This window comes from Mus musculus, chromosome 8, assembly GCF_000001635.26.
Source record: "Mus musculus strain C57BL/6J chromosome 8, GRCm38.p6 C57BL/6J".
Taxonomy (NCBI): domain Eukaryota; kingdom Metazoa; phylum Chordata; class Mammalia; order Rodentia; family Muridae; genus Mus; species Mus musculus.
Genome location: NC_000074.6, coordinates 22899401 through 22918086, shown reverse-complemented (window position 1 = coordinate 22918086; position 18686 = coordinate 22899401). Strand labels below are relative to the sequence as shown.

At 40.3% G+C, this 18686-nt stretch overlaps 1 protein-coding gene across 4 annotated transcripts in view; it reads right to left on the bottom strand.

Annotated features, from left to right (window-relative positions):
- The window catches only part of Kat6a (K(lysine) acetyltransferase 6A), an 83818-nt gene that overhangs the window by 25173 nt on the left and 39959 nt on the right, over positions 1-18686 (bottom strand). For 2 of the 4 annotated variants that reach the window (NM_001081149.2, NM_001364449.1), the window contains 6 exons: positions 14871-14979; positions 10326-10441; positions 9763-9844; positions 7820-7955; positions 6111-6427; positions 3700-3818 (listed from right to left, as the gene is read on the bottom strand). In NM_001081149.2, the coding sequence (NP_001074618.1) occupies positions 3700-3818; positions 6111-6427; positions 7820-7955; positions 9763-9844; positions 10326-10441; positions 14871-14979 (879 nt within the window). Of the gene's footprint in view, positions 1-3699; positions 3819-4248; positions 4360-6110; positions 6428-7819; positions 7956-9762; positions 9845-10325; positions 10442-14870; positions 14980-18686 lie in introns of those variants that run through there. The other 2 variants (XM_006509113.2, XM_017312794.2) reach the window with 2 other exon arrangements.

The following is an 18686-nucleotide window of genomic DNA, read 5'->3' as shown; positions in this document are numbered from 1 at the left end:
CCATTAAAAACCGTACAGAAATACACCAACCAAAAACAATTAAAATGCAATTATGTAAAAAAATGTTAAAAAGCTGATCTTTAACTGCATTCTAGATTCTAAGTATTCTAATTTACAAAGGAAGATCTTTTCATCCGTCTTTGCACCTCACAACAACAGTGCTCATTTAGGAAAATAGAATAACCCAATACCAGAACCCCAAACTACCTTCCTGAAGTCCGGATTAAACAGGAAGTATAAAAGCTAGAACATGCACCTGCTGTGATGCAGCCTGCCATGGGAGAGTCCTCCCATCGGCTCTGCAGTGCTCCTCCAGCCGGATACCCGATGAGAACGTGGAGACCCAGTTCCAATATAACTGTTTACACATCACCACAGGTGAAAGCCGGCCTCTGCCCACACACACCTTTACCTGTGGCGCCCGTGCAGTGCTCTGGCGCATGCGCTCATGCGAGTTTGTACTCCACCCCCACCCCACCCCACCCCAATTCCCCTGTGTAGCCTTTAGAGGAAGGATTTTCCACTCGCTCAGGCTTAAAGTCAACAGGCTCTACCTGAGGAAGCAACTACACACACACTCATTCACTGGCATCTTGCCTTATCAACTACTGAATTTCCACAAGGTCATCTTAAAGTTCTCTGATCCTTGGCCCACACCTCCTGTGTTCTGGAGTTATAGGTGTGTGCCGTCACCATCTGATCTTATGTGGGACCAAACCCAAGGGCTTTGTGCATTCTAGGCAAGCACTCTTACCAACTGAGGCAAACATCCGACCTAAGGAAAACCAACCTCAATCAGAGTATAACCTTGCTATTTCATTTGAGGGCTTCCCAACCTGTGGTCTGGGTCTGCAGTTTCACCTGTATGATCCTTAGTCATCCCCTAGACAGAGTGAACTTAGCTCCTCAATTTTATTCCTCTCACCCTGACAGTTCCTAGGCAAGTCCCCGTGTCACTCTTCTTACAGTCTTACCGACTCTCTCTTCAGTCTTGTAGATCAGTACTTTGAAAACATCTTCCTTTCTATGTATCTTCTGAACACAGCCACGCAATGCAGACAGACAAGGAAGCCCTGTTACAATCTCCCACTGCATTCTTCCCTTCTCTCTAGTACCCATGTGTATTTTGTGGTTAGGATTGTTTGCCATTCTCATCGCTAATGAGACTGAAAGCTCCTGAGTCTATGTTCAATACCAAGCCAGGCACATACATTTACCTGTATGGTTAATACAAAGCCAGGCACATGCATTCTAAATAAATCAATCTCATAGAGAAAGATCATTAAACCAGAATTTCTGTTCATTTCCACTTAATATGCTAATGACTTAAACATACAATATCTAGCGGTTTATGTCCTTCATGCAAGATATAAGCTTACTAAATTATTGTGGGGTATCCCTTTACTTGGGGAGTCTCCACCAGCCTTCAGAATCCGTCCTCACATCTGCTTACTGTGCTATACGCTGCATGAAGGAGAGAGTGCAGTGCTGGGTGTGATGCTTAGCACTGAGTAACAACCTCAACGGATCTGGAATCATCAGACACGCGCCTCTGGCTGTGCCTACTCAACATTTCCAGACAAGTTTAACTGAAAAGGAAAACCCCACACTCAGACTGTGCAAAACCTCTCAATAGGTGACCTCAAAATAAAGAAGCCAGAGAAAATCAGCGGTGTTGCCTGTCTGCCTTTGCTTCTTCCTAAACGTGAGGCTCATCAAGGTGATGGCTGCTATAATCCTCCCCTGACAGCAGACTCCAGGTTCTTCACCTTTCCAATGCAGACTGTCTATGAGGACATAGACATCTTCTAGACATTTACTTCCAGACTGGGGCTGCAGAAGCATCCAGACTCACAGACTGAACAGCCACCAGCCTGCACACGACAACCACTATTGATCTATCCGACCCCTACTGTGTAATCTACTAAATCCCTCTGTGGTACGCATGCACATGTACACGCATATATATATCATAGTCTATTCGGGCTATTCTTTTGCAGAACTTCACCTATTTCCCGGAGACACACACATACTATCGGCCATATTACTATTATGCTTTGTCCTGGGACTCAGCAGTACCTCTCAGTCACCATTTTCTTCATGTGCCTATTAACACCTATTGTCGTACTATTTTTTTCCCAGCAGAAACATTCAGCCATTATACAAAGCCTTGACTTCAGGCTAACCACTCAGTTTATAGAGTAAGTAAAGCCTGTTCCTAAGGCGCTTCAATCCTAGAAATGAATCAACTCAGACTGGGCATGCTAGTGCAAGTCTTTTAACCCAGCTCTTAGGGAACTGAGGTGGGTTTTGAATTCAAGGTCAGGCTTGTCTACACAGTAAGTTTCAAGCTAGTCAAGGCTACATGTTGAGACCCTGTCTCAAAATAAACAAACAAATAAAATAGATTCAAGAGATGATAAGCACTCTGTAGGAAAACCAGCAGGAAAGGGGTGGCTAACACAGCGGGTGGCTAACAGTGGTCCACCCTTAGTTTGAGTTGGGATGGCCTCTCTAGAATATGTGCCCTAGAGGAAGTAACCAGTCAATCAACGAGGCATGTGGACATGAGTACACCAAGTGCTATGGTGAGGCTGGGTCTGGTGTATCTGAGAAAAAAAGGTGTCTAGGACTGGTAACCCTAGGCAAGGGAGGAGGGAAAGCAGCCAAGGCACCTAACCCTTGAAGATAAGGAGATAGAAACTAGTTTGTTAAAAATTCTATGTAGGGCTAAGAGATACTGGATGTATCAACTGAGGTTACAAAATAAAGTTACTCCGTGTAAAGAACAAAACGAGAGACTAAAGCAAGGCAGCAATGGAAGAGTGGAAGCCAGAGGCACAGTCTGGAGACTGTAATACCCAAGCCAAAGGATGGTAGCTTTGAACCAGCAAGCAGCAGTCATATCCTGGATACATTCTGGATCTGCCAACGGCTCCAATGTGGTACATAGGCAAGAATGCAAAGGAACCAAGGCCTGTTTGTGTATACAAATGTATAGACATGAACACTGTCGTGGTTTGGCTCTTAAATGCTTCCTCACAGCCAGCTGATGACACTATTGGGAGATGAAAGAACCCCTAACACATGAGGCTTGGCGGAAGGAAGCTGAGTCATTGGCACACCTTTAAGGGATTACCAGGACCCATGTTCCTGCCATTCTCTTCTTCTTGACCTCTGTGTCGTGTGCTTTTGACCATGATGTACTACTCTCTTTAAATTTAAAGAGTTTTTAACCCACACAACAAAAGACCATGAAATGAGTCCAAATGACCCTCTTCTGGGAGGGCTAGAGAGTTAGCTCAGCAGCTGAGGGCCTGGGCTTCATTTCCAGCACCTACATGGCAGCTTACAATTTTCTGTAACTCCAGTTCCAGGAAACATACATATGGTATACAGATTTACATACAGGTAAAATACTCATACATATAACAAATAACAGTAAAATATCCAACTTTACTTATTAATACAGTAAGGAAATACAGTATGCTCCCTTTATATTGGAAACCAAAGCACTGTACTTCTGGGCAAAGCATAAGCAACTGCAGTTGGGAAGGAACTCCTAACAGGGAGAGCCCCCCATCTGCACAGAGCACATCTGTCTCAGGGTAAGGTCCACTTCTGTCTTACCCCACACACACTCAGCTGTGTGCTGTCCTTCACAGTCCCTGACTGTCTAGCCTGAATATGCATGTTTACCTGCAGTGCTTGTTCTTGGATATCACGAAACAATTCCATATCTCTTTCAGTCATGATTTCTTGGCTCCCAAAAAGCCGTTCCTCATTTTCTTGTTTGCTTTCCCAGCCGTCCTGATTGTCTACACATAAAGAAAGGACTCACGTGTTATTTGTAGTGTCTTCAACTTAATAAACCTTTCCGTCTGGAGACCTTAACATTATTTATGTTCTACCCAAAAAAGGACAGCATTAAATTGACTCTTAGAAACATTACTCAAGTATTAAGAATCTGTCCTTCTGATAAAAAACCCAATTTGTCTTTAATTTTCCTAAAAATATGTCATAACCAAATTTAAATTCATTAAAAGATTAATTTCAACAGACAGAACAAGAAAAGGGTCTAAAGAACAGAAATGTTATTTTGAAAGTGTGACTATTGACACTTTTAGCATGAATTTAATGTGTCAACAATCACCACACAGACTTCAAAAGAACTATGTTAACTGACACCAGGAAATACTAACTCCCTTCACATTCTGGGTGCCCTGTTAAAGCACAAACTCCACAAACCTGAGGACCACAGATGATAATCCTCTGGGTAAGTATGAAAAATTATGATAATCATCCACTAAATGATGGCTCTTCCTCAACTGGGCAAAATAATTAGTGAAGGGAGTATGGGGAGTGTGCAGATCATTATCCTTTGCATTTGAAGATGACACTGCTGGTGGCCTCCTCTGTGAGTCTGGCTGAAAAGACCAATCAGTGACAGTTCTCTTTTCAAATTGACTGCAGAGACTGGCTCTGTGATTCATTTAGTACAAGAAGAAAAAGAAGACAAAAACTCAAGGACAACATTCTCAACTGAAAAGACAGCACAGTCTAATGTAACGAAGTAGCTGTAATGCCCCCTAGTGCACGACACAGATGGATGCAGGCACAGACTAGTACTGCATTCCGTGACACTGTATAAAAGGATGTACAAATTGGTTCTTAATATTTACAACGCATAGATAAGAACATAGAGCCTATTAAAGTAAACTACACCAATGATTGAAGTTGAATGTTAGTTCTCTCCATATTTTTATACATTTGCTAGGACAGCGTCTAGTTCTAAGTTCCCAGCAGGTTCTTTTAATAATCCATTTTCAGTGGATTCCATTCCAATGAAAATCTTAGAAGTCCTTTTGCAGGTCTGACATAAATGGACTTTTCCTCTTTCTGGATGACCGTGCTGCAAGTGAAGCTCATCCATCATCTAACATGGACGGTCTTGATGTGCACAGTAACCGACTAGCACTCTGACGAGAGCCAAGTCAGTCAGTCCTCACAAAGTGGAGGATCAGAGAGGAATGAGGGCCTCCTCCCCTGGACCAATCATCCAGTCGCATGTGCAGGAATGAAGCAGAGGATAATACAACCACTTGTTCATGGGACATTTGAGAAGGAAAACCAAAATTAAATTCTCTTGCAGTAGGTAACACCTTAAAACTTAAAAACAAAACAAAACTTTGTTGGAGAGGAGGGGATATATTATGTCAGGATATATTAAGTGAGAGAAGAATAATGTAAAAGATAATAATGTTAAAAATCTGTATTCATAACTTCATTGTTTTAAACAAATTCAACTCTCATGAAATAAAAAATAAATTAAATAAGACAACAATAACAACAACAACAACAAAAACCCTTTCCTGTAGTAAGACCCTGAAACTTTGGTCCCCATGACCCGGTTTGTTCTGATTTTTCAAATTTTTTCAGAGCTCTTTCAACTCCATGACATGACTATTTTGTCTTAACTCAAGCCTTACAAGAGACTGTTTAAGACCTTAAGTCTCTGACTTGAAGTATCTACCATACTACTGAGCCCTTTCCATAAGTAGTTCCTATTTTGAAGGGTTGGAAACCAGGCTAAACATAGGCTATCAGGCTGAAGCTATATAGGAAGGAAGCCCCTTCCCTCATTGCTTAATATATGAAAACTTACAAATACATTTCCACGATATGAAGTAGAAAATCATACATATCCTGCTTATGTTTTAGTCTTTTCTGTATACTTAAATGAACGGCAGTTTAACCATGTCTGCTTTCTAATGTCCTTGCAGAAATAAAGCAAAAGCCATGAGCTTCAAGATCACAACTCCTGCAGTTTCACCTCAGCTCTAATTCCTGACACAGCACCACATAAGTATGGACCTTTAATACATTCTTCTATACCAATGTTTGTCTTGTCATGGTCTCACTATGTATTCCAGGTTGGTCTGAACATGTGGTCCTCCTGCCTCAGACTCTAGTGCTATGATTTCAGGTCTGTACCTTCGGGCTTGTCCATAATTTTTACAATGAAATAAGAAATATTCTATATGACTAGTGTTAAAGCAAATAATACACTTTGTAATATATTTGTTTCTAAGCTTGGTTCAAACTTTTACCTGTGGGCCAATCTGAAGTACTTGATTTCCTGTTGCCCTTTTTCCTGATTCTGTATTGCTCAGAGTAGTCTACCACTTCCCCTCGGGCTTTCCGCCCATCAGGAGAAGGGGTGAAGAATTTGGTAAGGCCATCAATGAGCCCTTTGGTTTTCTTGTTGAACTTCAAGGGGGCATTGCTATCTCTGCAGAAGTCCAAGCCATCTATCCGCTCTAAATAGCCTTCTTCTGATGATGATGCAGACTGGCTGGAGACAGTGATTTTACGTTTCCGACCCCTTCCAGGACCAGTTCGAACTTTGCTAAAGGGACCTTTTGATCTAAAGAATCAGACAGGAAAAAAATATAACTATTAAAAAGAAATCATCATAAGCTTTATATTAATATAAAACATAAACTTAAAAATAATCTGTAGCTTTATTTTTAAAATATACTTATATTAAACTTCTAGCACTCAGAAGGCAGAGACAGGTGGATCTCTGTGGTGAGTTCAGGCAAGCCTGGTCTATATAGCAGATTTCAGGACAGCCAAAACTGCACATTGAGACCTTCACAAAAAGAACAGAACAAGAGGGAGGGAGGGAGGGGGAAGGAAAAATGTATAAACTATAAACAGTAGTGTTATCTTAGAACCATCTCACTCCAGGAAGCCTAGCTTACAGTGGGAAATTCAAACCCTAAAGCAGAATTTCAAACACACCTTCATACCATTTGTTTTACACACACACACACACACACACACACACACACACACACGACAAACAACATCTCTCTGGTACACAAATTAAATCACTGAACAATTCTGTGACCGCTGTACCAAAGAGTTATGCTTTTAACTCTAAGAACAAAGACAGGTTTACTTTCTGAATATCAGACATCAAAATATCATGTAAAGGCAAATTAGGGCTCCTTATAAAATGAAAACCACAGACTAAGATGCTGGTTCTAAACTGTCAGGTTGCTAGTGCTCACTTATTTCTGTTATATCACCTTCAAGATAGTGATATGTAGAGAAGATAAATAGGCTTGAGACAAAAAAGAGGTTTACAGATTTAAAACATTTTTATATGACCAAAAGTGAAATACTGTAAAAGTGTTCCGAGAAGACAGAAAGCTACTGAAACCTGTCCCACCACCTCCAGAAAGCCTTGTTTGCCAGTCTACAGTTTGCAACTTTTTTTGCTAACCGATGAAAGCATACCCCAGGAGAACACAACACTGAGACTTCACCTCAGTCAGACCTTACCCAGTGGTCTGCTTATGTCTGCTGATAAACACCTCAGCCTGCATGCAAAGACCCACACAAATGCAGTCTGCAGTTCTGTGCTATGCCACATAAGCAGTGGCATAAGGGAAAGGCTAAGCATTACAGTTGGGTGCCAGACTTAGGTTTTAAGCCCAGCTCAACACTTAATGTAGAACTTTATGAAATTAATTTCTATATGCCTACTATAACTTCTACTTTTGGAAAATAAGAAAAACAGCTGCAGCAACACTCCACTAGGTTGCAGGGAAACATGAATGACTGGACATAAGAGGCACTTAGAGCAGGGTCTACATGGCACTTTATTAAGGGCTAATAAAATTAGCATGTCACATCCAAGTGCCAGTTATAACAATGGACTCTTCTGTCATAAAGAAAACAAGTGACTCCTACACTATAGAGATAGCCTATCCTTTTCTCCCCTCACCTTGCCATAAGTACAACTTACACCGTGTTTTGTTTCTTTAACCTGTTTTTTGGACGTCCTATTGGATTAGCATAGCGCCGTTTTATCTGTGCCGCCTTCTTTTGTAGAAGTTTCCGTCCTTTTTTCCTAGGTCGGCATATCTGACATATCCACATACCTGTAAAAGAATAAAATTCTATACAAAGCCATAGCTACAAATATACTGAAAGGTCTCATATATCCCAATCCCTCTAGTTTAGTTTAAGAACTATGTGAGAATCTAATGAATTGCTTCTGGGAAAGAAAAAAAAGCCAGAAAAACATATACAGATAAATACTTATGAACAGCTCAAAGAACTCATATACACCCTCGAAGCAGGTGGCCAATGATTCTCCATCAAAAATCTCTGCTCTAGCCAGGTGTGGTGGCACACACCTTTAATTCTAGCACAGGTAGGTAGACCTCTGTGAGTTCTGGGATAGCCAGAGCTTCATAGAGACACTGTGTCTCAAAAGGGGGATAGGGGTGGGGGGAGGATTCTGTTCAAGTAGGTTCTAGTTATTAGCATCTAATTACTAGCCTATAATAAAAGGCCATTTTCCTAGAATACTGGTTGCTTCCAGGACAAGGAATGGGAGAAAGTTTTGAAGATCTTACAAAGTTACAATCCTGCCGGGTGGTGGTGGCGGCGGCGCACGCCTTTAATCTCAGCACTTGGGAGGCAGAGACAGGTGATTTCTGGGTTTGAGGCCCGCCTGATCTACAGAGTGAGTTCCAGTACAGCCAGGGCTACACAGAGAAACCCTGTCTCGAGAAAACAAAACAAAACAAAACAAAACAAAACAAAACCAAACCAAACCAAAGTTACAATCCCAGAAAATACTCATAGAGGGATGTCAAAAGGACTTGGCAGTCAACTTCAGGGTATTTCCAATGGACAAATGACTAAAGCAATAAATGATCATTCATAGGATAAAAAAATTCATGTGTTGCTGCTGACTTAAGTAATTTAATAAATAAATAACAGCAGTTATTTATGTCAGAATTTCACTTAGTCAATTTAGAAAGAATGGTGGACTTAAGATCTGCATAGGCAAGAAAGATTGACAGTTGCTAGTTAGTAGGCAAAAGGGAAAACCAATCAGGTTTCATTACAACGGCAATTAAGTCATCAAAGTAACATTACTAGTACTAAGGAGTATCAGGGGTATCTGTCTGTTGTGATACAAGAGGAAGCACAAAACTCAAAGTCATGAGAAATGGAAGGGTTTCTGTGAAGGAACAGCCTAGTACTCTCCAAACCTGTCAAAACTGGGAAAGACAGAGTCTGAGTAATTATCACAGGCTGAAGACAGTCAAAGCAGCATGACACTGAGTGTGAGATCCTAAACGGACCCTGAGAATTCTAATGAGGCTTCTAGACTAGGGTTAATCACATCCACACTGGCTTGCTGGATTCTGTGTCTTATGGCTTTTGTAAATAGTAACAATAGGGAGCTATGTACCTTTGTTGTACCTGCTTTCTCTAAGCTATATAACTTTTATAGAAGTTAAATGTACAGGAGAAAGTCAAGGAAACCTTTGAAAGATCCTGAAGCCAGGCTCATGTCTCAATTTCAAATAAATGCAAAGGAGAGGTAAAGAGGGTTATTCATACAGATTTAGGGTGTTTCTAGAGGTGACAACAGGATGTCATAAGAGTAGCTACAGGAAGACATATAGATAGCTGAAAACTATGGCTGAGTCCCTTTCTACCTCTAAGCAGACATTACCACATATTATCCTTCACAGACAGTGCAGTGCTGACAATAAATACAAACATGTTAACTAGCCTTAACAAAAAGTATAGCCTACCTTTAAGATGTCAGCTGGCTTTTTATTTATACAATCTCAAAATGAGAATCAATTACTTTTCATCTTAACAGAAGATAAACTGTGGTTCCACTAGCGCCCTTTCAGTGTGATTTCAGAAGGAACGTCTCACCTTTTGGCATCCGTGTAAGTGGTGGGTCACAACACTCCATGTGAAAACCTCGGTCACATGAGTCACAAAAGAGCATGTTATCCTTTAAAAAAAGAAAGAAAGAAAAAAAGAAAGGAAAAGATATTTCTGCTTAACCTTAAGAGACAGAAAAATTTTAGGACTTATCAAACCTAGGAAATTTCATAGATAATAACATTATAGTATTAAAATTTTTAATTAGTATTATCTTAGTAAGCAGTCTAAATTAGGAGAAATCTTTGGAGAAGAACTACAGGTTCAATATTTTCTAGCACAATAATAGGCAGGTAAAAGTTAACCGTGGTCTGTGGAAATAAAAATGAACAAGGATAACTTATAATTAACAAAAAAAAATTCATAAATCAATTTCTCTGTACTGCTCAAATTGGGAACGTTCTTGAGAACAGTTTAGTATCTCTGCAAATACATGATAAAGTTGCTTTACAAATTCCCCATCTACATCCACGTGAACAGTATTCCATATGAATGGCATCTACCTGGAAAGGCACTGAATGGAGCAGCCGGGGAGAGGCCGAGATACTCACTGCGTTTTTGCCTTGGTCACGACAGGAGCTGCATGTTTTACACTCAATGCACTGCCACCGTAAGGCCTTCACTCTCACTGTTAGCTCTGGGGAGAACTTTAAACACGATGGATGACCTAGCAAGAGTGAAAGAGATTCAATGATGAAAATCAACTAAACAAATGGTACAAAGAGGTAATTAAGCTAACTTTATCAGAAAAAGCAAGATACTCCTGGAAGCTTGCCACACAGTGTGCTATTAAAACTTGGCACTCCAAGTCAGATCTCCTAAAACCAAATTAACGCATCTGCCCACATTGTAAGCATAAAAATCATGTCCAAAGCTGTATTGAGCCTGCACCAAACACAAATAAGCCAAGCACACAAAACTTGACTTACACATTATTTTGTACATAATACCCTACAAAATAGAACTGCAAACACCCTAAAGGATTGTGGTGCATATTTACACCCACTCTTGACTCTCATTTAAAAATATTAAAAATTATTTGTTGATACAGACATGTATGTCACAGTGGGCATGTAGAAGTTAAAGAACAACTTAGTAGAGTCAATTCCCTTCTACCTCAAGGATCTGAGGAGTCACTAGACTTCCAGGGTGATCATCTTTACCCAATGAGCCATCTTACCAATCCAAATCATATTTATTATTATTATACTCATGTACTCACCATGTGAGCACATGCATGCATACACAAAGGTCAAAGGACAGTTTGCAGGAGTTGGTCCTCCCCTTCTGCCAGGTGAGTCTGAGTCTTACACATAATACTCAGATTGCCTGGCTTGGTCATTTCCACCCTACTTACCAAACCATGTCACTGGCTACGATCTGATTTTTTAATGGGAACAGTTAAGTTTCACAATTTTTAAATGTAGGATAAAACCATGAAATTTTAAGTAATTATATGCTCATGGTTTAAGCTACTTAAGCTAAACCTAAAAGAAAAGCAGTATTTCTGCTGAGATCAGAATTTACAACAGCTGGAGAGATGGGGTGGAGGGAAGGGGATTCCTCTCCCACAAGTTAGTATCACTTTGATTCTCCAGTTTTCAGACTCAATTAGGTCTTGTTCCACTCCTTTAGTTATCTTTCTTCTCTTGTGATAGAAGGGCTAGTTCAATCTCTCACACACCCCTTTTTGTTTCTAAGAAATTACCTCTCTTACGAGGTAGTAAGTTCATCATCAAAACATGGATACTGAGGAAAAGCAGGAGAGAAAGTGACCTACAAATATCATCTCTAGTAATAGCTACTGTCATGGTCTACCCTTCCACAACTAGATGGAAGTCACAGCTATAGACCATGTAGTCTCCATTTTGTTTTTCACTGTTTAATTCTAGTAAACTTCATATTCTTATTTTTCTAACTGATTATAGGCTACTGAATTGATGAATGGTCATCTCCATGACCATTTCCCTATTGTTAAATACTCAATGGTTGGTTTTTTCTCAATTTGACACAAAACTAGACATATCTTGGGAGCGAGTCTAATTGAGAAAATGCTTTCCTAAGACTGGTTTATAGGCAAGTATGAACCACATTGTCTTGATTAACGATTGAAGCGTGTAGTACCACCCTGAGCAGCTGATTCCTAGGTGCTGCAGGGAAAGCAGGCTGAGCAAGCCAGCAGGCAGTACTCCTCTACTCCTCCATGGCTTCTGCTTGAGTTCCTGCCCTGACCTGCTTCAATGATGGACTGTGATGTATAATTGTAAGCTAAATAAACCTTTTCTTCCCCCAACTTGTTTTTGCATAATACTTTATCCCAACAAGAGAAACCTTAACCGAGACATCCTGGTTATAGTTTTCTTATTTTGGATGAGCATCATGGGGGGAGGGGAGAAACTCCTGAAAGTAAACTGGTAAGTAGTGTAATGACAGTTTCAGTTTGATTGGCTGAAATGTATAGGCAAAGTTTTCTAAAAGTCATGGTGTCATATCCAATGCCACTAAGAAAGTATAAACACTCCCTTGTATTTCACTCTGAGTGTGCACAATTTTCAATCTATAGTGTTTAAACTCTAAAAACTTGCATGTTCCTACTGTTTAGCATGCATTCCTGTTATTCTACAAGTGAAGCTCTTTTCATATACTCAGAAACTAATTTGCTCTTATGTAAGCTGCTTGTTTCCAGACTTTTTTCTCTTTAGACTTTATGCTTAGAAATGTAAAAATACTTCTTTTACTCATAAGGAATTTGGACCGTTCCCATTTTTAATGTAATTATTTTCTCCCAACTATTCTCTCTTTTTATTTGATTTGTCCATGTTTTACATAGTGCTATGTTCAAGCTTTTCTCCCGTGGCCTCTATAATAATCTCCAAGGCCTTTCCCCTTATGTAGACTTGCTCACACACTGAGTAGGCTTGATCTGTGTAACAATACAATACTGTAGAGATGACAGTATAACTTCTAATTCAAGACTCTTCCTTGGTGTGTATATGCTTAGATATGTGCTTAGAGAAAGTCAGCTGCCATGGTGTGGATATCCACACAGCCTTAGCTACTAGTCCATATGGCAGAAAAAAAAAAACAGGCTTCTTGTCACCAGGCAACAGCTTCAATCTGCCAGTCAGGTACACAGCCATCATGGAAGCTTTAGGTGTCTGAAGCACAAATTAAAATCTTAAGTATGTCCTAGTATGACATTAAGTCAACTGCCTAGATAAGCCACTTCCAAATTCCCAACACACAGAAACAGTGTAAAACTAAAATCTCTATCACCAACATAAGCTGCAAGGTCTTATATTAATTTATTTCTGTAACAATAGATAAGCTGTTATTTTTATAAACTTTTAAATTAAAAACCTAGCAAATTAAAAAGAATACATCCCCAAACTAACCAGACCCAAAATCTATACATCTCAATAAATATTTCTATCAGTTATAATAATCAGGAACTTCAAACTGAATTTTACACTTTCACGATCAAATATTTTTATGCATTTATCCACTACCAGGAATGAAAAATTCTTGACAGTAAGCACTGGAAAAACAATTAACTTTATGCCCTGTTTCATAATCCATAAAATTAATTTTTGAGAAGAGCTGCATTTCTAAAATAGTTAGGGTATCACTGCACTGTACAGCATGCTGCTATATTCTCTTCTGATCACAATGAAACCTACCCACAATTCATTTTTGCTTATTCGACTGTACTATATATGGTCTCTCATCTTCTTCTACAGCTTCTAGAAATACAAAAGCAGGCGCTGGGACGCAGCTCACTTGGTGAGGTACTTGCCTGATCTGTGTAAAGCCCTGGGTCCCGCTGCCAGCTGAGGAGCAGGTGCTGCAAAGCTAACCCTTTTCCTTACAGACGCCTTTCCACCTACTCTCTAACGCACTGGGCATGCTCTGGGGATCGATGGGGCAGAAATGAGACCACGATCATCTTCCCTCTCCCTCTAGCGCGGTTTCCGAGTGAGGAGCAAAGTTGTGAAAACAGCAGTGTCCTACTGTGCAACAGGTGGTGAAGGTGGTCAGATCCGAATCTCAGGATCCAGAACCTCTAAGGTCCACAAAGCCCTCCATTTCCACCTCTCCCTAGTGGAGAAAGGCAGGGCAACTTTGAAGTCTGGCTGTCACTTCTGCAGGAGCCTTAGGCTCCAAAGCCTACCTAACTTATCAGCCCTTCCAACTACCTCACAAATACCCAACTCAACATCCAATTTGTCTTCTCTTTTCTGGCTCAAATCCTGAATGTTATTGTTAAAAAGCACTAAAAATGAAAACAATCATTACAGATAAGGACTTACTAAAACCTTCCTGTAAAGTCTTGTGCATTCTAAAATGTACAGTAAGAATATCTGTGGAACCTGCAAGTTAGATGATTCTGAAAATTTTTCTTGTAGGCCCAGAAACCCCAGTGTCAACAACATTCCAATGTAACAATCTGGGAAAACAAATCTTATCTTTCTGGTTCTATGTATCAAGCCTGAGACAAATCAAGAAGGAAAGTAATTGTGTCATACTGTGTGCACACCTAAGTGAACAGGCACACACGCATGAGCGGAAACTGTCTGACCCTTGGCTGTAGTTCCTGAGGAGCCATCCACTATTTTCTGAGACAGGGTCTCACTGGCCTGGAGTCCAGCTAGCAAGGCCCAGGATCTCCCTGTCCCCACCCAACAGTGCTGGGATGACAAATGCACATTCGCACCCTGGGCTTCTTACGCTGTTGCAGAGGCTGAATCAGGTCTTTGAGTTTGCACATCAAAAACTTCACTGACTGAGCTCTCACCAGCCTGAACTGTGTTTACTGAAAGATAAAATAAACTTTAAACTGACTGCTGTGACTTAAACATGTGATCAATAATGAAATGTAAGAAACAGAGAAAAGTTCATAAGACATTTACAAAACACACCTGAAATACAACTAACAATACATTTCAGCTATTCAGATCCCTCTGTAGTATAAACAGCTCAACTCAGTTACTGAAGACCAGAATTAGGTTAAAACATGCATGTGGCAAGGAAACCAACTTCTCTAAGCAAGCTTGCCCTTGTCTGCAGCTGTACTGAAGGCAAACGGAAGCACATACCGCTATTGCCGCAGTCCGCGCAGGAGACGAGTTCCTCGGGCTGCTTCTCCCGGTTCTGCTCTTTTGTACCAAGACAGAAGCTACAGATGGGGATTGGTTCAGCAACCGGCTGCAGAGAAAAACAAAGATGATTCCACTACTCAAACGTTTTGTAGCATGAGCATACATTTGAAGTTAGTTTTACATTCTATTCTAAGTTTATATAACTATGAAACAATTATATCATTCTTGGTAAAATTTCTACTTAGTAAGTTCCCATAAAACTTGCTTTTGCCCAAGTGTAAGCACAAAAAAAAATTGTATCTGGGATCTTATCATATCTGGGATACATGTGATCTGGAAAAACAAACATAGAAGCTTAATGCAGGATGGGGCACATTAAGCACTCTAAGAAACAAATGATAAAAACTATCATTCTATATAGTACTGGCACTAAGAGAGAAACTCCCATGATGATTTGAAGGAGGACAAGGTGACGACTTCTTCCACGCCTGCTATAGGTGGGAACTTAGTAGGCTGGTCAGAGGACAGGAGCATAAGAAGCAAATACAAGTGTGTCTAAGCCTCTCTGAAGTGAAAGGTAATCCAGGCGGTACTGAGAGGAAGGGCTCTCTGATCAACAGGCTGCTACGGCCAGTGTTTAAGGGCATAGATTTTGTGTAAGGGAAAGAAAAAGAAAAAGAAAACATAGCAGAAAAGGGGTAGATCATCTTGTGAAAACTGAAGAAATTGGTCTTTCAATATCAAAAATATGTCATTATTTTCCACATAAGGGTTTTTTTTAAGATTTTTTAATGTGTATGATTGTTTTACCTACATGTACATATGTGCATACATACGTGTCTGGTATATGACTAGAAGAAGCTGTCAGATCCTCTAGAACTAGAGTTACAGATGGCTGTGGACCACCATGTGGTTCCTAAGAATTGAACCTGGGTCCTCCACAAGAGCAGGATGCTTATAACTTACTAAGCCATCTCTCCAGTCTGATATTTTCAATTTTTATATATCAACAATAACCTTTAAAAGGCTAAAAGAGATTTATGGTTGAAGAAGAGAATGAGACCTTTTCCCCAATCACTGTGTATGTGCTTGTGTGCAGGGGTGCAGGTGTACGCCACTGTGTGCTTGTGGAGGACGGAGGAAAGCATCAGGTGGTTCTGGTCCTTGCCTTTTACCCTGTTGAGACATTGCTCTTCTGTTGTTTGCTCCTGCATTCACCAGGCTAGTTAGCCCACCGACTTCTGGGTATTGTCTCCACTTTCCATCTCACTAGAGCAGCCTTTATGTAGGTGCTGAGGATCTGAATTTGGGTATTTATGCTTGCCTGGCAAGCATTTTACCCCCAAGCCATCTCTCAAACCTTTATTCTTCAGGCAAAAGAAAAGGATCAGTAAGAAGTACTGAGCCCAGTGAAGCTGAGTATGTAATGTAGCTCAGTTAGTGGAGTACTTGCCTAGCACTCATGACAACTTAGGTTTTATCCTAAGCACCACAGAAGCCAGGTATGTAGTACACGCCACAAAGCTAATACTCAGAAGGCAAAGAGAAGTTCAAGGTCATTCTAAGTCACATAGACTTGATGAATTTTCACAGGAATAACAGCTAAAGACAAAAGATTAAGATTAATGTCTCAGTGGTTAGTAAAGTGTTTTTCAAAAGAAACAAATAAGGAAAGGGTTGGGCATAATATCAACACTAAAGTCATTTTAAATACCCTGCATAAATATGCTAGTAGCAGTGTTAGTTACCTTAGTTCCTGCAGCTGTGGTGACAGCTACCACTGCTTTTCCTTAACACAGAATAGGAAAAAGGACTAGAGAAGACCGGCAAGACAAGACTTCACATCGGACTGAAATCCTAAAGAATTAACTGTAAAGACCTAGGAAAAAAAGTAGACTCTAGGTCCTAAAATCTGGGTTTTACGGTATGGCCTCTAAGGTTGCACAGTATGACTTTAAGCAGATGAATGGTTTGGTGGTTTGAATGAGAATGGACTTCATTGATGTGGATATTTGATTCCAAGTTGCTCAGGGTTTAGGATGATAGGAGGCCTTGTTGGAGAAGTATGTCACCTGGATGGGATTAGAGATTACAAAAGCCCCCAGTTCTCCCTCTGCTCCCTCCCTCCCTCCTTTCTTTCCATCTCTCTCCCTCTCCTCTTACTCTCTCTACATACCTCTCTCACTCCCCCCAGTCAACTTGCTACCCTTGGATCAAGATATAGAGCGCTCAGTTTCTTTTCCAGTGCACCGTCTGCCTGCAGCCATGCTTCCCACCATGATGATAATGGGGTGACTCTGAAACTGTAAGCCACCTATGGTTCTTGCCTTGTGACCTGCCAGCCCTATAAGCAAGCCTCCAATGAAACACTTGTTTCTATAAGCTGCCTAGGTCATGGTGTTTCTTCATAGCAATAGAAAAGTCACTAAGACCAATGGCATGACCAAGCTTTAATAAAATAAAGAACTTTATGAATATCACAAATAGTACTGAAAGAGCAAACACATTAGAGTAAATGCATGCTTGTAATCAAGTAATTATGATATCACTAACAAGCACTGTCTTATATGGAGCGAGGTTCTCTTTCCAAATGCTTACATTAGGTTTACTGGCTGTGTGTAGGTCAGAGGGCACTCACTGAGCCCTGTCACCAGCCTTCTTCCCAGAACTCACTCTTCTGTCACTACTCCTCTTCTTCTGCTTCTCTTTTCTTTTTCTCTCAGTCTGATCTTTTTGGTGTCCTTTTCTTCCTTCGAACACGTGTGTACATGTTGGTGTTCCTCGTCTCTGACATTGTTCTTGTCGCCCCTCAGTCTGTATCCTTTTCTATCTACTCCATGTCACTGGGTACTTTCTGTTGTCATCTGCTTATTCACATCATTAAAACCTTTCTCTAGCCTATTCTCTCTCCTAAATTCTGAATACTAATATCCAAATCCACTAGTATTTCAGGAAATACAGGGTTACCACATTTCTAACCAATATTAATTCATCAATTTAAATTTAAACGCTAACTTTCCAATCAAAGCATACTAGAAAAATACGGTGTACTTTTACTGGGAGGAAAAACACAGTGTAGGTGCACTCCATAAGTTATTATGGAATCAATGCCCACAGCACCACCATAAAAATCACAAGAACATTATGCCCCAGCAATCGTTTCTAACACACTCTCTCTTCCTTTCTTCCAAGGACAGCCATCCTGACATAGTACGTAACAGTAACTGGAAAGATAAAACTGCACCTAAGACCTCACTACGGAAAACACAGTGCCTGTCGGTGACACTGGAAGAACTACAGTCAGAAATGAACACTGTTGTGAATGGGACAGAAAGTAGACAATAAGTTGCTAAAAGGAAATACCATATGGCCTCAATATATTCCAAGTATTTAAGGTATGGAAGGTAAACCTATTTAAATGTGGAAGAGTGGACAAAACAGTCAAACACTCAGGAAACAAACAAGAACAGAAGCAAGTAGGCACACACTATGAAACAGGGCTGAGAGCTGCCCCCACTTGTGCTTATTAACTTGAAAAACAATTTCAAGCCATCGTAGCTCCTAATACACAATGGTAAAATGCAGTTAGTAGTTAACAGGAATGAACACCACCAATACAGAATGGCTTTAGAAAAAAGGGTGACTTTTAAAGCATGGGTAAAGACTGGTTTTAACTAGAATAGTGTGTGTGTGTATGTGTGTGTGTATGTGTGTGTGTGTGTGTGTGTGTGTGTGTGTGTTTGCCTTGGAGGAGGAGCAAAAATAGGGAAAAGTTGAGGATGCCATTTCTTATAGTTTTATTTATTTCTGGAA